We start from the raw sequence: 12,725 nt of genomic DNA, 5'->3' as shown, positions 1-12,725 counted from the left end.
ATTAGTTCCTGCCGACTTATTCTCTCCCCTGGTTCGTTTACAGTCTCGGTTAGGAAGCCAAAGCGATGCGATGGCCATTCAGTCCGTACGCAACGTGAGGGGGAACAGCTTCTGTGTGGACTGTGATGGACCCAGTGAGTATGAGTCTTCATCTGAACACATGAGGTCTTACACATGAAGGATTTGTTATAATAAGAAACTAAACTTTTCTGTGGATCTAAATACGTTCAAAAATTCGGCTTCATTTGGCTTTGAGTTAAACATGATGGGTATTACTTGTTGTACCTATACTCATGTATATCTATCTTTAAAATTGAAAAGTTAATTTTCTTATCATGACTAGGATCAGCCTTTATCACAGGATTAGTTCAATCGATGGCGTTGTAGCTCTCTTGCAACAGATTGCACATTCCACCACTGCAGCTGAAACTATAACTGTCTGCGTGGATGGTAACAACTTTAATAACTGTCTGCAGCATCAGAGTTAAACACCAAGTTAGAGAGCGCTTATGTTATTATGAGAGGTTTTTATTTTTAATTGCTTCATTATGAAACTGTGCCAGTATAAATTAGATTATAGCAGACCACCACAGCCTTTATGATTAATAGGAAACACTGAGAAGATTGTTTGGAACATATGAATGCATTTTAATAATTTCTTTGTAAATCATCATTTCAGACAAATTGGCAAAGCTTCTCTCATTCTTCTGCGTTAGCCTCATGATGGTTCTTCTGTCCTCTCCCATGCAGACCCAGACTGGGCCAGTTTGAACCTGGGCGCCCTGATGTGCATCGAGTGCTCGGGCATCCACAGGAACCTGGGCACCCACCTGTCCCGCGTCCGCTCCCTGGACCTGGACGACTGGCCGGTGGAGCTCAGCATGGTGATGACGGCCATCGGGAACGCGATGGCCAACAGCGTGTGGGAGGGCGCCTTGGAAGGATACAGCAAGCCGGGGAGCGACAGCATCAGGTTAGCACCCGTCTGCAAATAAAAAGGTGGCGCTTAATGAACCATAACAGAGATTATAGAACGAGGAGCCAGAGCTGCCTTCTCCCCGTTAGCTGCCGTTTATTTGCCGGCCACATTTCAGCACCGGCACTTCACGCCACAAAATGCCCCATAAGAAGCACCAGGGGTCCATAAGTGTCAGAGTGTTGAGCCAGAGACACAGTGTTTATGTTTCCAGTCCGTATTGTACACAGTGATCACAATGCCTCAGCCAGTACCTTGTTGGCATCTATATCCATATCTCTTCTTTTTATCTCATATCTCTATCTGTTCTCGACCCATAATTCAGGAAAGTGTTGAGTGTGACATTTTGCACTCGACGGGTAAATACCATGTCCTGCTCCAAATCCATCAAGTTTGTCACTTGACGCTAATCCAGAAAAGATGCTATCCCAACCAAATCCGAAACAGTGTATTTAATTGAAAGTTTTCCATGTTTTTGACACACGTCCTTTAAGAAATGTACACATCTCCACTCATCCTATGTTTCCCGGCCCTAACTCCCCTCGACGGCCCCTCTTCCCTCCGAGGTCCCCAGATCCGGTAGGAGGATTGTTTATCTCTCGGTGACAGGTGAGACCTTGCGTCCCAGTCTGACTAATGACCTGCTGTGTGGCTGTGCAGGTAATTAAGCACACCATTATGGAGTAACCCCACCCCCAAGAGCCAGGCCCTCGGGCCCCGAGCCGCCCTGTCACATATCCATCACACGGGGCCGGGTCATCACTCTGTCTGTCACCGAGAAAGGTGTCTGTGGGCTCTCGCTAGTGGCATTCCACTGTTTTAACGTGGCAGCGTTAGAACTTTGTTAAAACAAGTGACAAACCAGCAGAGAAACATGACTGGGTTCTTTTTACTGCGACCGTTACCCAGTCTGCGTTTCCTGATGCTACACCAGTCGATATCAATCAAGAATTACACAAATATGATCAAGTACAGCGTGAAGGCTTAACATGGGACCAGGATGCATGTTGTGCTGTCACCTAATTAGATATTGATGACACCACATTGATTGATCTGATCAGAGAAAGTGCTGTTCTATGCTTCCTTTTATTATAAATCGAATCTCAACCAGTGCTGAACATGACTCATTATTAACCAGTCAATTATTTGAGCAATTTTCTAGCAAAAAAACGAAACATCCCCAACATGAAGATTATCTTTAGTTTATAGTTAATACATGGTGCATTTAAAAAAAGGGAAGTGACCATAGTGAAGTGTTCACTTTAGCCTCTGGTATTAGAAGCTACTGTGTTTGTTTTCTAACCTTTTTTATCCAGTAAACACTTAAATTGATTGGTTTTGTGTATTTAAATGAGACCATCATGCATTACATCAATTAATTGACATTTCTAATAGATATTCGTTTTTCTTGACTTCTACTCATATCTACCTTATGCACATTTTTTTTGTGAAAAAAGGTTTTGGTAAATATCAGGAACCCATTATAAATAATACCTCTTTATTCAAAAACACAGGTTTTAAAACTGGGTAAACCCACTTAAAAGCAGATTGACTCCTTTCCCACGGCCAGGAGAGGAGTTTGCCTTTCAGCTTTTATCCCAATGTGTCATGATCGTAGCTCTCTCACCTCGCTGTCTTACAAGTGTTGCATCTTTCACAATTCAAAGAAAAGTAGTTGTTGCACGTTGTGGCCGAGTTGTAAACATCAATAAGTGCACAGGCGTTGATGGTCATTTACACGTCAAGTTCAGTGTGCGTCATAAGACCTGAATCTGATGCAAAATGATTTGACCCAGGAATGGATGACGATTGTGTCCATTCACATTGCCAAACAAAAGCCAGTTGTCATAGGTGTTGGTGGTTTTTTTGACCTGAGGAAAATGGTCTCTACTAATGATTTTGAACTTGTATCACTTCCATAAATAACAAGAAGCTCTCTTTACTACGAAGAAGTCTGAGCAATGTATGATAACCAGGTACCAGATCAAATCAAGTTTAATGTTTCTTGTGATATTCAGCAAAAAGTGCTGATCGTACGCTGTGGTTCTGGGCTTTTGAAAATACTTCATACGAGCACATACGGAGTCATTGTGACTGTATTTATGTTTCCAAATGAACAAATCTTTGTTTTCTCAGTCCACTGAACCTCCCGAATCCATCCTCCGCTTCTTTCGGCCAGTTCAGCGCTGAATGATGGCCTACAGTTATTTATTGAATGGTATCTGTGCTAAAGTGCTCCACCGTGGACTTGATGAAAGATTATTGATGTTGATTCCTCTCCGTACCACTGTCAGTCCCACGTCGCCTCCAGCCGGAAGGTTCTTCATTGTCTCCAAAATCCAATGGTGTCCCGCGGCAGCGTCACCATTAGTCTCCACTGTCAAACAATAAATCTCATTTGCAGCATAACTAATCCTCAGACAAAAAACTGCTTTTGTAAATATCACATATGGCCACTGGTCATTGAGAGGCTGCTGATTGTGTCGCTGATAGAAGATTGTAGCCTCGTGGGGTAAAAGGTAGCATCAAATTATTTAGGCTTTATCGTGAATGATGAATTAAGACCCACTTAATGGGATGTAGTTTTTTCTTCATATTTCTCTCTACACAATAAATCCTCCTCCTCCTCCTCCTTCTCCTCCTCCTCCTCTGTGGGTGATTCTCTTAAGTTGAGTGCAGCACATGCGAGGGGATTTTAATTGTGTCACACCAGTGACATGAAGCAGCTTTGTGATGGCACCTCGGCAGGCAGTGTATGGCTCCCGACTCCCACTAAACATTAGTGACACCTAATCTAAACGATTCAGTAACTACCTGAATATCAGCTCGGTGTCTGATTGAATGTCTCCTGCAAGACTAGTTTTACCTCTCGCATTTTTGAGGTTTAACTTAAAGGCGTTCATCCACAAGATTGGTTTAGCTTATGATATTCAGGAAGGCAGGAACACAATATATAGAATTGTCGTACGCGGAGCCGCACGGCAACACTGAGATTACTGGTGTACGTCAGACTGATTGCAGGCTTTTAAATTGGAAACATGCTCATATCCTTGTATATGTGCATACGTGTCACCTGATGTAGAGGGAGAAGAATGCACGGTACCACTTTCTAATGAGTCACCTGTTATGTAGCATTTTAAATGGATATTAAAAAGTTAATAAATACTTTTCTTTTAAAGATTTATAGTCCGTTACTAGGAAAACATGATGGATATTCAGGTTGTGGGAAATCCCTTTCTGGTTACTCCTTGGTAATAATGCATTTACAGGTTGTTAATCTATTAATAAATACTCATGAGGCTTCTCACTTTCCACTAAGTTGTAAATTACACACTATTTATGTCCCATAACTTATCTGTACATTATTATTAATTTATTAAACACGAATGAAGCCTTTAGTTGACATTATTACCCATTCATGAAAGATTCTACCAGATGCTTAAAAAAAATCATGTCTGATCAGTTTACTGCTAAATAATCAGTGAGAGATCATCTGCGGACGCTCTGCATTGTGGCTGATCTCTGCGGTCAGCATATCGGGGGAGGGGGGGGGGAGTTGTCCTTTTAATTAGCACCGGGGCGTCGTTGTGTTTTGCACGCCAACTCTAATTGCTTCACATGTTGGTGTTAAAAGACACCACAAAGTATAACGGATACTGTGGGGGGGAGGTCCAACGACCAACTTTAGCCTTATCCTCTGCATGAGCTCACACACACACAGACACTCACACTCACCCACACACACACACGCACACACACATAGACACCAGTTCTCATTTGGGGGAGATGTCCTGGAGCGTGGACGGATGTGGACGGCTATCCCTCACTGACGCGGGCCTCTCACTGTCACCCTCTGTGGGCTCCGCGCCGCCCTCGGCCACAGGCAGGTAATAGCTCTGATGAGAGCCCTCCACTTTGTTTCAGAAATAATTTGCCACTCCTGCCGCCTGCAGGGGCCGCGCGGTAATAAAAATGAATCACATCGCTAACCTCTCCCAACCTGGCCCCCGCTGCCCGTTTTAACCCCTCGTGCCCCGGCGCTGGCATTTGGCTCGTCCTCTGCCGAGCTGTTTGTTGTGAGGCTCCCGGTTCAGGATCTGTTCCGCGTCGGCCCGTGCGTTGGTCGTCTTCCAGGCCGCTCACAGGTTAGGAGTCGCTGGAACGCCAACTCTCGGAAGAGCTTTCAGAATAGGCCGGCCTTGCCAGGAGCCCTGGTGGAGGAAGAGTAATTAATTAAGACAAATTAATGACGGGGTCTTCCCCATGTCCTCCCTCTCTCACTCTCTTCCTCTGTCAGTCCCTGCCTCGCTCTCTCTCTCTCTCCAAATGAAACCCACAGGTCAGTAATTAGCCCTGTGTGGGAGAAGTGGCACCACGGTCACTAATTGCCCACATGCCATCGGGTTTCAGAGCCAGGTAGACGCAGAGGAAGGGCTGATTCATTGTGGCACAGTCCACTTAACCGATGCCATTTAGCTTCAATATTGGTAGCATTACGAAATCGTGACAATAGGCTCCAACCCGATGACGTGAAATAAAAAGGTTCTGATTCTTTGGGAGCCCCCCCCTGGGCTTTGTGACCGAGGCCAGGGTTCAGCAAGGGTTAAAAGCATCCACATTTAAAGGTATTAGTTTATCTGGCACAAAAACCCGTCCACTCGATCACACAGGGTCTGACAACCTCATTAATGTCACAATATATTCAGCCTCTCTCTCTGCCGGCCTCTCCACAGAGCTCAGAAATTGCCCTTGAAGGGAAGGGGGCATCTATTCCACTTGTAAAAATATTTGCCTAAATTCTTTTGCCGCCGTTATCCTCCGAGAGGACCGCACCGTGTCAACACTGTACCCGCTGGACCGCGGGGGGGGCACTTTTTCTGCTGCGGCGTTTACTGTGTTGCTCCGTCATTTCTGGCCCCTAGCAACCTTTGATGCTCTGGGGCCCAGCTTTCTTTCCCCGTTGTGTTCGCTTTTTCTCTTTTTCTTTTTTCATCTGTCTTCTCCCCTCTGCGCCCCCTCTTCGTCTTTCTGCTGCTGTCCCCTCGTCCTCGCTCCCTCGTCTCTTCCCTCCCCTCGGTTTGTGGAAGTGGAGCTGTCGGCTGCATGGGAATCGGGCCCATACAAGTGGCATACACCCCCACTGAGAGGTTTGTTCAGGCTGCTCAGACCCCGAGCCCCCACCACCCCCCATCAACCCCCCCCCCCCTCCGAACCCTTCAACGCCACCATTTCTCCCCTTCACTGCGTCTGTTTGATGTGTCCGCAGTGAATTTGGATGCTCGGGGAAAGAGTGGGAGGAGCCCGAGGAGCTTTGATTGTTTATGGGGACTGTGCGTTTGAAAGATGTGCTGGTGGTGGGACGGACATCCTCCTCTTCCTATGGACCGATGCACCTTTATTGCAGGCGACCAGATTGGTCATTCTGTGGCTCCTCCGCCGCTGGCTCCGCCCCCCACCCCTCTGTCTGAGTTTCCCTTCCTATAAATTCCCAGTTCGCCCTTTGTCTTTCAGGCTTGACTAATTATCCTTGTTTGTACCTCTTTATTTGAATTCAGTCATGTGTTCTTGACTCCGTGGGCCGGGTTTAGGAGAATCATTCCGCCATTTGCCACTTAATTAAGTCAGGGTCAGGATCCATTGCTCAACGGAGAGCTGAAGGGACAGAGCTCTAATAGAATTATAAAAGAGGCCTTTCTCTACTGTTAGGGCTGCCTTTCTCTAGGTGGGCTCTGCGCAGGCAAATGAAAGGGGACACCAGGAATCCCATTTCCACTTAGGACTCGGTAAGCATTTTGGTGTTTGCCCAGGACTAACTCGCAAATAAAACTCTGTGAAAGCAAAGTTCAACAATGATGCTCGGCCGCGAGATAACTCTGAATAATGGAGGTGGTTTGTGGGGAAGCTTGTTTTGACTTGAAAGAGGGAAAGGCATTTTTATTGGGATCTTTAAGCTCCTCTGTGTCCCCTCAGCAACAGAGAGATTTGGAACAAGCATGTGCTCCGAGCCGCGGTGGTGTCTCGTAACCTCTGCCCATGTGTAACCTTCATGTGTGTGTATATAAGAGGAACCATCAGTTCAATTTCCTTAATATCCCCCCTGCTGTGAAAATTCACTCTCCTCTCCCTCCCTCCCCGCCTCCCCCTCCCTCCCGCTCGGACCAGGCGTTTTTTTGACATGCTAAATCTTCCGATTTTATTTTTCTTCCTCCTGTGGTGAGGAAGTGTCCTTTTCAAGGGTCTCAGTTTCCCCCCCGACTGTCTAAAGCCTACCTCTGTTTGGATTGTTTTTCTATTTCAAACAAAGAGACAGAAGGGGATTACCATTTCACTTCCTTCCACACTCTTTCTTTCAAGTGGCAGCAGCTGGGGAATTTTTAAAAAACCCACTGCTTGCTTGCTTTTGCTTTTCTTTTTCATCTAAAAAAAAGAAGCTGTGGTTGGATTGTGAGCTCGGCATCAGTCGTGAGCGAGGCCTGTTTTGTTTTTTTAGGGGCCTTTTTTTTTTAGCGCAGGCTAACAAAGTGTCCTCAGGGCTCCTTTCTGAGATGTTGACGTCTTCTTAATGGCTCTGCTCAGCCTTTTTGTTTCGCATCTCGGTGCTAACTTTCTGCCTCATTTAGCTCATATCAATTCACTGGGCTCTACAGATCCAGCGTCTCATTCAGGGTCTAGCTTTCTGCTGCACACGTTTGGACAACAGCTCTTACGCCGCTCGTTTCTTACCGCGCTAACATTTTTGTTAAAGGTTTAGATTCTGCCTGCGAGGGTTACTTCAGAGGTTGTAGAGTTTTTAGACTTTATCCTCTTTGGCAGTTAAAAAAAGACAGAGGCACTTGTTTTCAAAGGCTTCACCGGAAATAGGAGGGGAGGGCAGGACAGCCCCTTCCTGCTCTGAGCAGTCCACTGCCTCTAAGGCCAATTGATTTGCTAACAGGCTTGTCCTCACATAATGACTGAGTGGGGATTGATGGAGGTCTTACACCATAAAACTCCGAGCCACTGCAATTGCCTGCCATTAGGGCTGTATTGTTGTTCACATAATACCCTCAGCCTTAAGAAAAGATTTGCTTATGGTGAAGCAGGGGAAAGGACTTCTCCCCGACACAGGTTTTCTCCTGCTCCGGCTTTAAGACAATTTTAAGTTGCTTTATGAGCTTCCAGTTGTGCCTCGCAGTTCATCAGTTGGTGCTTTGGCGCTGATAAAGGCTTTTCCATCACATCCTCAGCTCCTGTAGTTAGGGCCGGTGCCGCGCTCCTCTGTGCAAGACGAACTGCTCTGCGAGGGGAATCTGGCAGCTGACATATGAGTCTGAAAATGGTTGGTGTCTGTGGTGAGTTGGCAGCCATGACACCCAGCCGCGAAGGTCGTAATCAGGGAGAGAGAGTAATGCTGAACTGGTTACAATCGTTGAAAACGGCGGCTGTAATTGAAAAGGAGCTATTTGGTGAAGTACGTAAAGGGCAGATTCACTTCAATTACAACATATTTTCGGATATTCAAATATTTTTTGCCGAGCCCTGGTGGTACATGTGCAGATAGTTTTCATTTTATTGTCCGTGATTTTTTGAGATGTCATGAGAACCATATTTTAAGGAGGGACTGCTTTTTAAAAAGAAATGATGTCAAGGTCATTGGATAAGAGTAAACAGGATGTTGAATCTGGGAAAAGAAGCAATATTCCATAATTTTCTTATCATCAACAAATAATATTATCAACAAACTGTTATCTGTGTTGCAAAAGCCTGATGAAGCTTAACCGTCTGTGTCATAGATTTAAATTGTCCGTTACTTTCTCAGCAGCATATCCCACACAATGTATTCAATCTATGGCTGTAGCAGGGGTGCACACTTCTCAGGTAAACCGAATAATGAGTAAAAGACAAGTGAAACTATGAGGACTGATTGTCCGCGTGGACAGTTACGACTTTAAGGTGTGAAAGCAAACAACTCTGCAAGGAGCTGCTATGCGTTGCAGCAACAGGTATTCTATGTTGTAAAGAGGAGTGGTGAGATGAGGTAATAGAGAACCCCTCTAGTTAATTTTGAGTTAATACCACATACAATAATAAATTAGCTGCTGCATCAAGCCTCTGTTATTTAAATAGTCCCTGACTAATTGATTTTTTACTAATATTAGAGTAATGACTGTTTAAAATCTAGTAAAATTCAAAAGAGATCATGCTGGCTGGTATGGGTTTTGGAATTATGTATTTATGGGCAATAAGGAAAACATAGAAAAACATTGGACTTATAAACGACTGTAAAGACAATTTGTCAAAAGTTGTTTCTTCTCCGTTGTAGATCAAACCATCAAAACAAAGGAGAATCGGTATAGTTTAATGTGCATGTGTGATGTGTCATTGTTCATCTCAAAGGTGGATCTGGGTGATTAAGTCGTGCTCCATCAGTGTTTCGCCGTGATTATGATGAAATGGAATTGAAGCGAATGAGATTGTCAGTTTGCACTTGCTGCTGCTGAGCCCCGCTCCTTTCACACGGAGTCCCATGAGAGCCTTGTCACTCCAGCCGGCGTCGCCGCTCTAACTTATCCGCACAAGCCTCCTTCTCTCTGTCACTCACCCCCGGACCCAGACAACAGCCTCTTTCTGCTCGCCTTATCACACCGGCTGACAGGGTCACAGGGTTAGTGCCACACTGGGCATGCTCAGTCATTCACATATTGATATTGATTTTTTTCTTTTTCTTTTTTTACTTGGACAGTTTGTATGTGGGCAGAGAATGAAACGGGGGGGGGGGGGGGTGGTCAAGATGGAGCGCGATAGATAGAACTCTGTCCTGGCGATAGAGGACGGACGAGTCTTCCCTCGGCCTCTATTCTCTGCTGCGAGCTGGAAGTGGCGGAGCCCCACATCGCACTGTCCCTCTCTGGCCGCCATTCAGCCCCATCGATCTGACTCGGGGCCCAGCCACCCCAAGGGAGACCGGGGCTCGGAGACACACTGCCTCTTTTGTGGAGGGGATCCATCAGTTCAGACTGACAGCCGACAGCGCTGATAAAAAAAAAGAGGACCCCTCCTTCCTGTATTGTCCGCGGCAGACATGCTGTTAGAGATGTGTAACCTTTAGAAAGCCGGCCAGACTCTAACCGTCTTGCTGTCGACTGTAATCACCAGAAAGTGGAATATTGCCCAAAGCGTCACACCCTTTGGCATTCTCTCATCTCTCCAGCCCATCTCACTGGATTATTTCCCACTGTGATAGCAGAGGCTAGTGGCTTTCCTGTGCTCTAATCATTTAGAAATGTCACTTTACACCAGTGAGTCTCTCAGGCCAATTACTGTAATGTTTCCCTTAGGTGTCCACGTTCCGCCTTTTCTATGTGTTTACCCCTTTACATCGCTGCTTCTGAAGTATGAGCGATTTGAAAAGTTCCTTAACTTCGGTGCTGAATTGTGGACGGCGTGGTTCATCATGCTTCGATGTGCCTGACCTGTAGCGTCCCTGTCTCTTCCGTCTCTCAAGGGAGGAGAAGGAGCGCTGGATCCGGGCCAAGTACGAGCAGAAGCTGTTCCTGGTGGAGCTGCCCCAGTCCGACGTGCCCCTGGGGCAGCAGCTGCTCCGGGCGGTGGTGGAGGATGACCTGAGGTTGGTGGTGCTGCTGCTGGCCCACGGCACCAAGGAGGAGGTTAACGAGACCTACGGGGACGGGGACGGACGCACCGCTCTGCACCTGTCCTGTGCCATGAGCAACGTGGTGATCACGCAGCTTCTCATCTGGGTGAGTGGGCTCCACTGGACGAATGTGTTTATTGTTAGAATTTAGTTTTGGGTGAGTGAACTGGGAGTTTAAATGGGAAAGGAAAGATTATCCAACAGCCAGTTATCCTCTTTTTATTATAATGTTCTTCTAAATTGGAGAGGCGGTGGACTATGGGTAGAAAAGGTCTCTGGTTCGTCTCTGGTTCGACTCCACGGAGAAACAACAAAAAGACGAACCTCAATTGATCCGTCCAAAAATCCAAGAGGATTCTCCCTACCCTGTCTAGTGCCCCTGAGCAAGGCACCTTACTCCCCCAACATCTGCTCCCCGTGCGCCGTACATGGCTGCTCACTGCTCTGTGTGTTCTGCACCAGATGGGTTAAAAGCAGAGGTTAAATTTCCCTACAATTGCATGAGTGTGCCTGTGCATGTCTGTGCATGTGTTTGGGACAAATAAATGTATAAATAAATGTATCTTAACAAAAAATTCCATTACCATGTGAAATCCAAATCTTTCTGATCGACCTTTTTTTAACCCCTCGTCTTCTCCTGCAGTACGGTGTGGACGTGAAGAGCCGCGACGCTCGCAGCCAGACGCCGCTGTCCTACGCCCGGCGAGCCGGCAGCCAGGAGTGCGCGGACATCTTGCTTCAGCACGGCTGCCCCAACGAAGCGAGCACCCTCACGCTGGCGGCCACGCCCAACATGAGCCGCCGCAACCCCAACATCAACAACAACAACGCCCAGTGTGAGCTCAACCGCAGCATCAGCATCATGTAGGAGGCGGCGAGCGGCCGCGAGGAAGCAGACATTAAAAAACAAACCCTGCACCCCCCCTCCCCCCGTCTCTTTCCTGTACTTCCTCCTGTTTCACACTGTGTAACCCAGAGTCAGCAGCGGCGGAGAGATTTCAGGAGTAACGGACTCATTGTTAATATTCCCCCCCACGCTGACAGAAGTGGGTCCTGTGAGGTTCGGACATTGTACATTGTTTGTTTTTATAATGTTATTTTGTAATTGTTTTGTTAAATTCACTCAATCTCGGTCTGAAACGATCACGATGAGCTTTAAAGCTTTATGTTCTTCAAGCGTCAACCAAACAAATGACTTACTTTGGCATTCATACCTACCCTACGAAAAGCATTTCCTTAATGCTTGAACATTTCCTTTCACGTCTTCCCCTCTGCAGCGTGAGCTGATTTTATAATGAGCGCAAATGAGAGACTTCCTTCAAATTTTCAAGCCGAGGCATAATAACACGAAACTGTGAGGAATAGTTTTCACGGTGACAAAACACTGATGTGGGAAGGAAACTAAATCTTCCACCATATCGATGGCTGTTGCAGCTTTTAGTAATGATGCATGGCTTCAACACGGCTATCAAACTCTTGACATACTATTCATATACAAAGGCAAAGCAATAATAGCCGAAGAGTCCAAATGATTGAGAATCTTAATGAGGCCGGATCATCATAAAGAAGTTGATTGCAGCGTTCTTACGGGGTGAAAGTGAGTCATTTCCTCCGCCACCCTTATCCTGATCCTCCAGTAGAAATGGCCGTGACTATAAAGGAATTGAGGGGCACTATGTTTCATGACCATCGAGCCACATGGCTTTGTGAGCGAGCCTCTTCAATCAGAATGCATTCAAATTCAAGAGTTTGATTGAAACTGTGAAATTGCACCATTATCATGTCTTTGTTGGAGTAATTTTTAACGATTGACCAGATTGTGTTGATGATTGTTTGACACAGATTTGTGCGATTTCAAACCATGAGCATACTGGAATATCCTTTCAGCCTCCCGTGGCCAATGGCTGTGAACCTGGTACTCCAGAGTGCGTTTCCTCCATTATGTTGCTGTGAAATACATATGTGGTACTAATGTGTGTACGTACTGTACGACACGTGTGTGCTTGCGTCTTCTTCATCCGTGACCGTGTGCAGCCGAGAGAGCAACTGGGCATTTCTGTTGGTGAACTCTGGAGAGAAGACAACCAGCTGCAGTGAAGATTTGGGAACATAACT

At 46.2% G+C, this 12,725-nt stretch overlaps 1 protein-coding gene across 1 annotated transcript in view; it reads left to right on the top strand.

The window, feature by feature from the left end:
- agap3 (ArfGAP with GTPase domain, ankyrin repeat and PH domain 3) overlaps nt 1-11,478 on the top strand; it is a 70,135-nt gene extending 58,657 nt beyond the window's left edge. Inside the window, exons 15-18 of the mRNA XM_053438853.1 lie at nt 44-134; nt 751-973; nt 10,461-10,716; nt 11,254-11,478. Coding sequence (XP_053294828.1) covers nt 44-134; nt 751-973; nt 10,461-10,716; nt 11,254-11,478 — 795 coding nt within the window. The remainder of the gene's footprint in view (nt 1-43; nt 135-750; nt 974-10,460; nt 10,717-11,253) is intronic.
- Nucleotides 11,479-12,725: the final 1,247 nt, after the last annotated feature.

Source organism: Pleuronectes platessa, chromosome 13 (assembly GCF_947347685.1).
Source record: "Pleuronectes platessa chromosome 13, fPlePla1.1, whole genome shotgun sequence".
In the NCBI taxonomy this organism is placed as follows: Eukaryota; Metazoa; Chordata; class Actinopteri; order Pleuronectiformes; family Pleuronectidae; genus Pleuronectes; species Pleuronectes platessa.
Note: the sequence above shows the minus strand (reverse complement) of the source record. Positions and strands in the feature narration are given on the sequence as shown.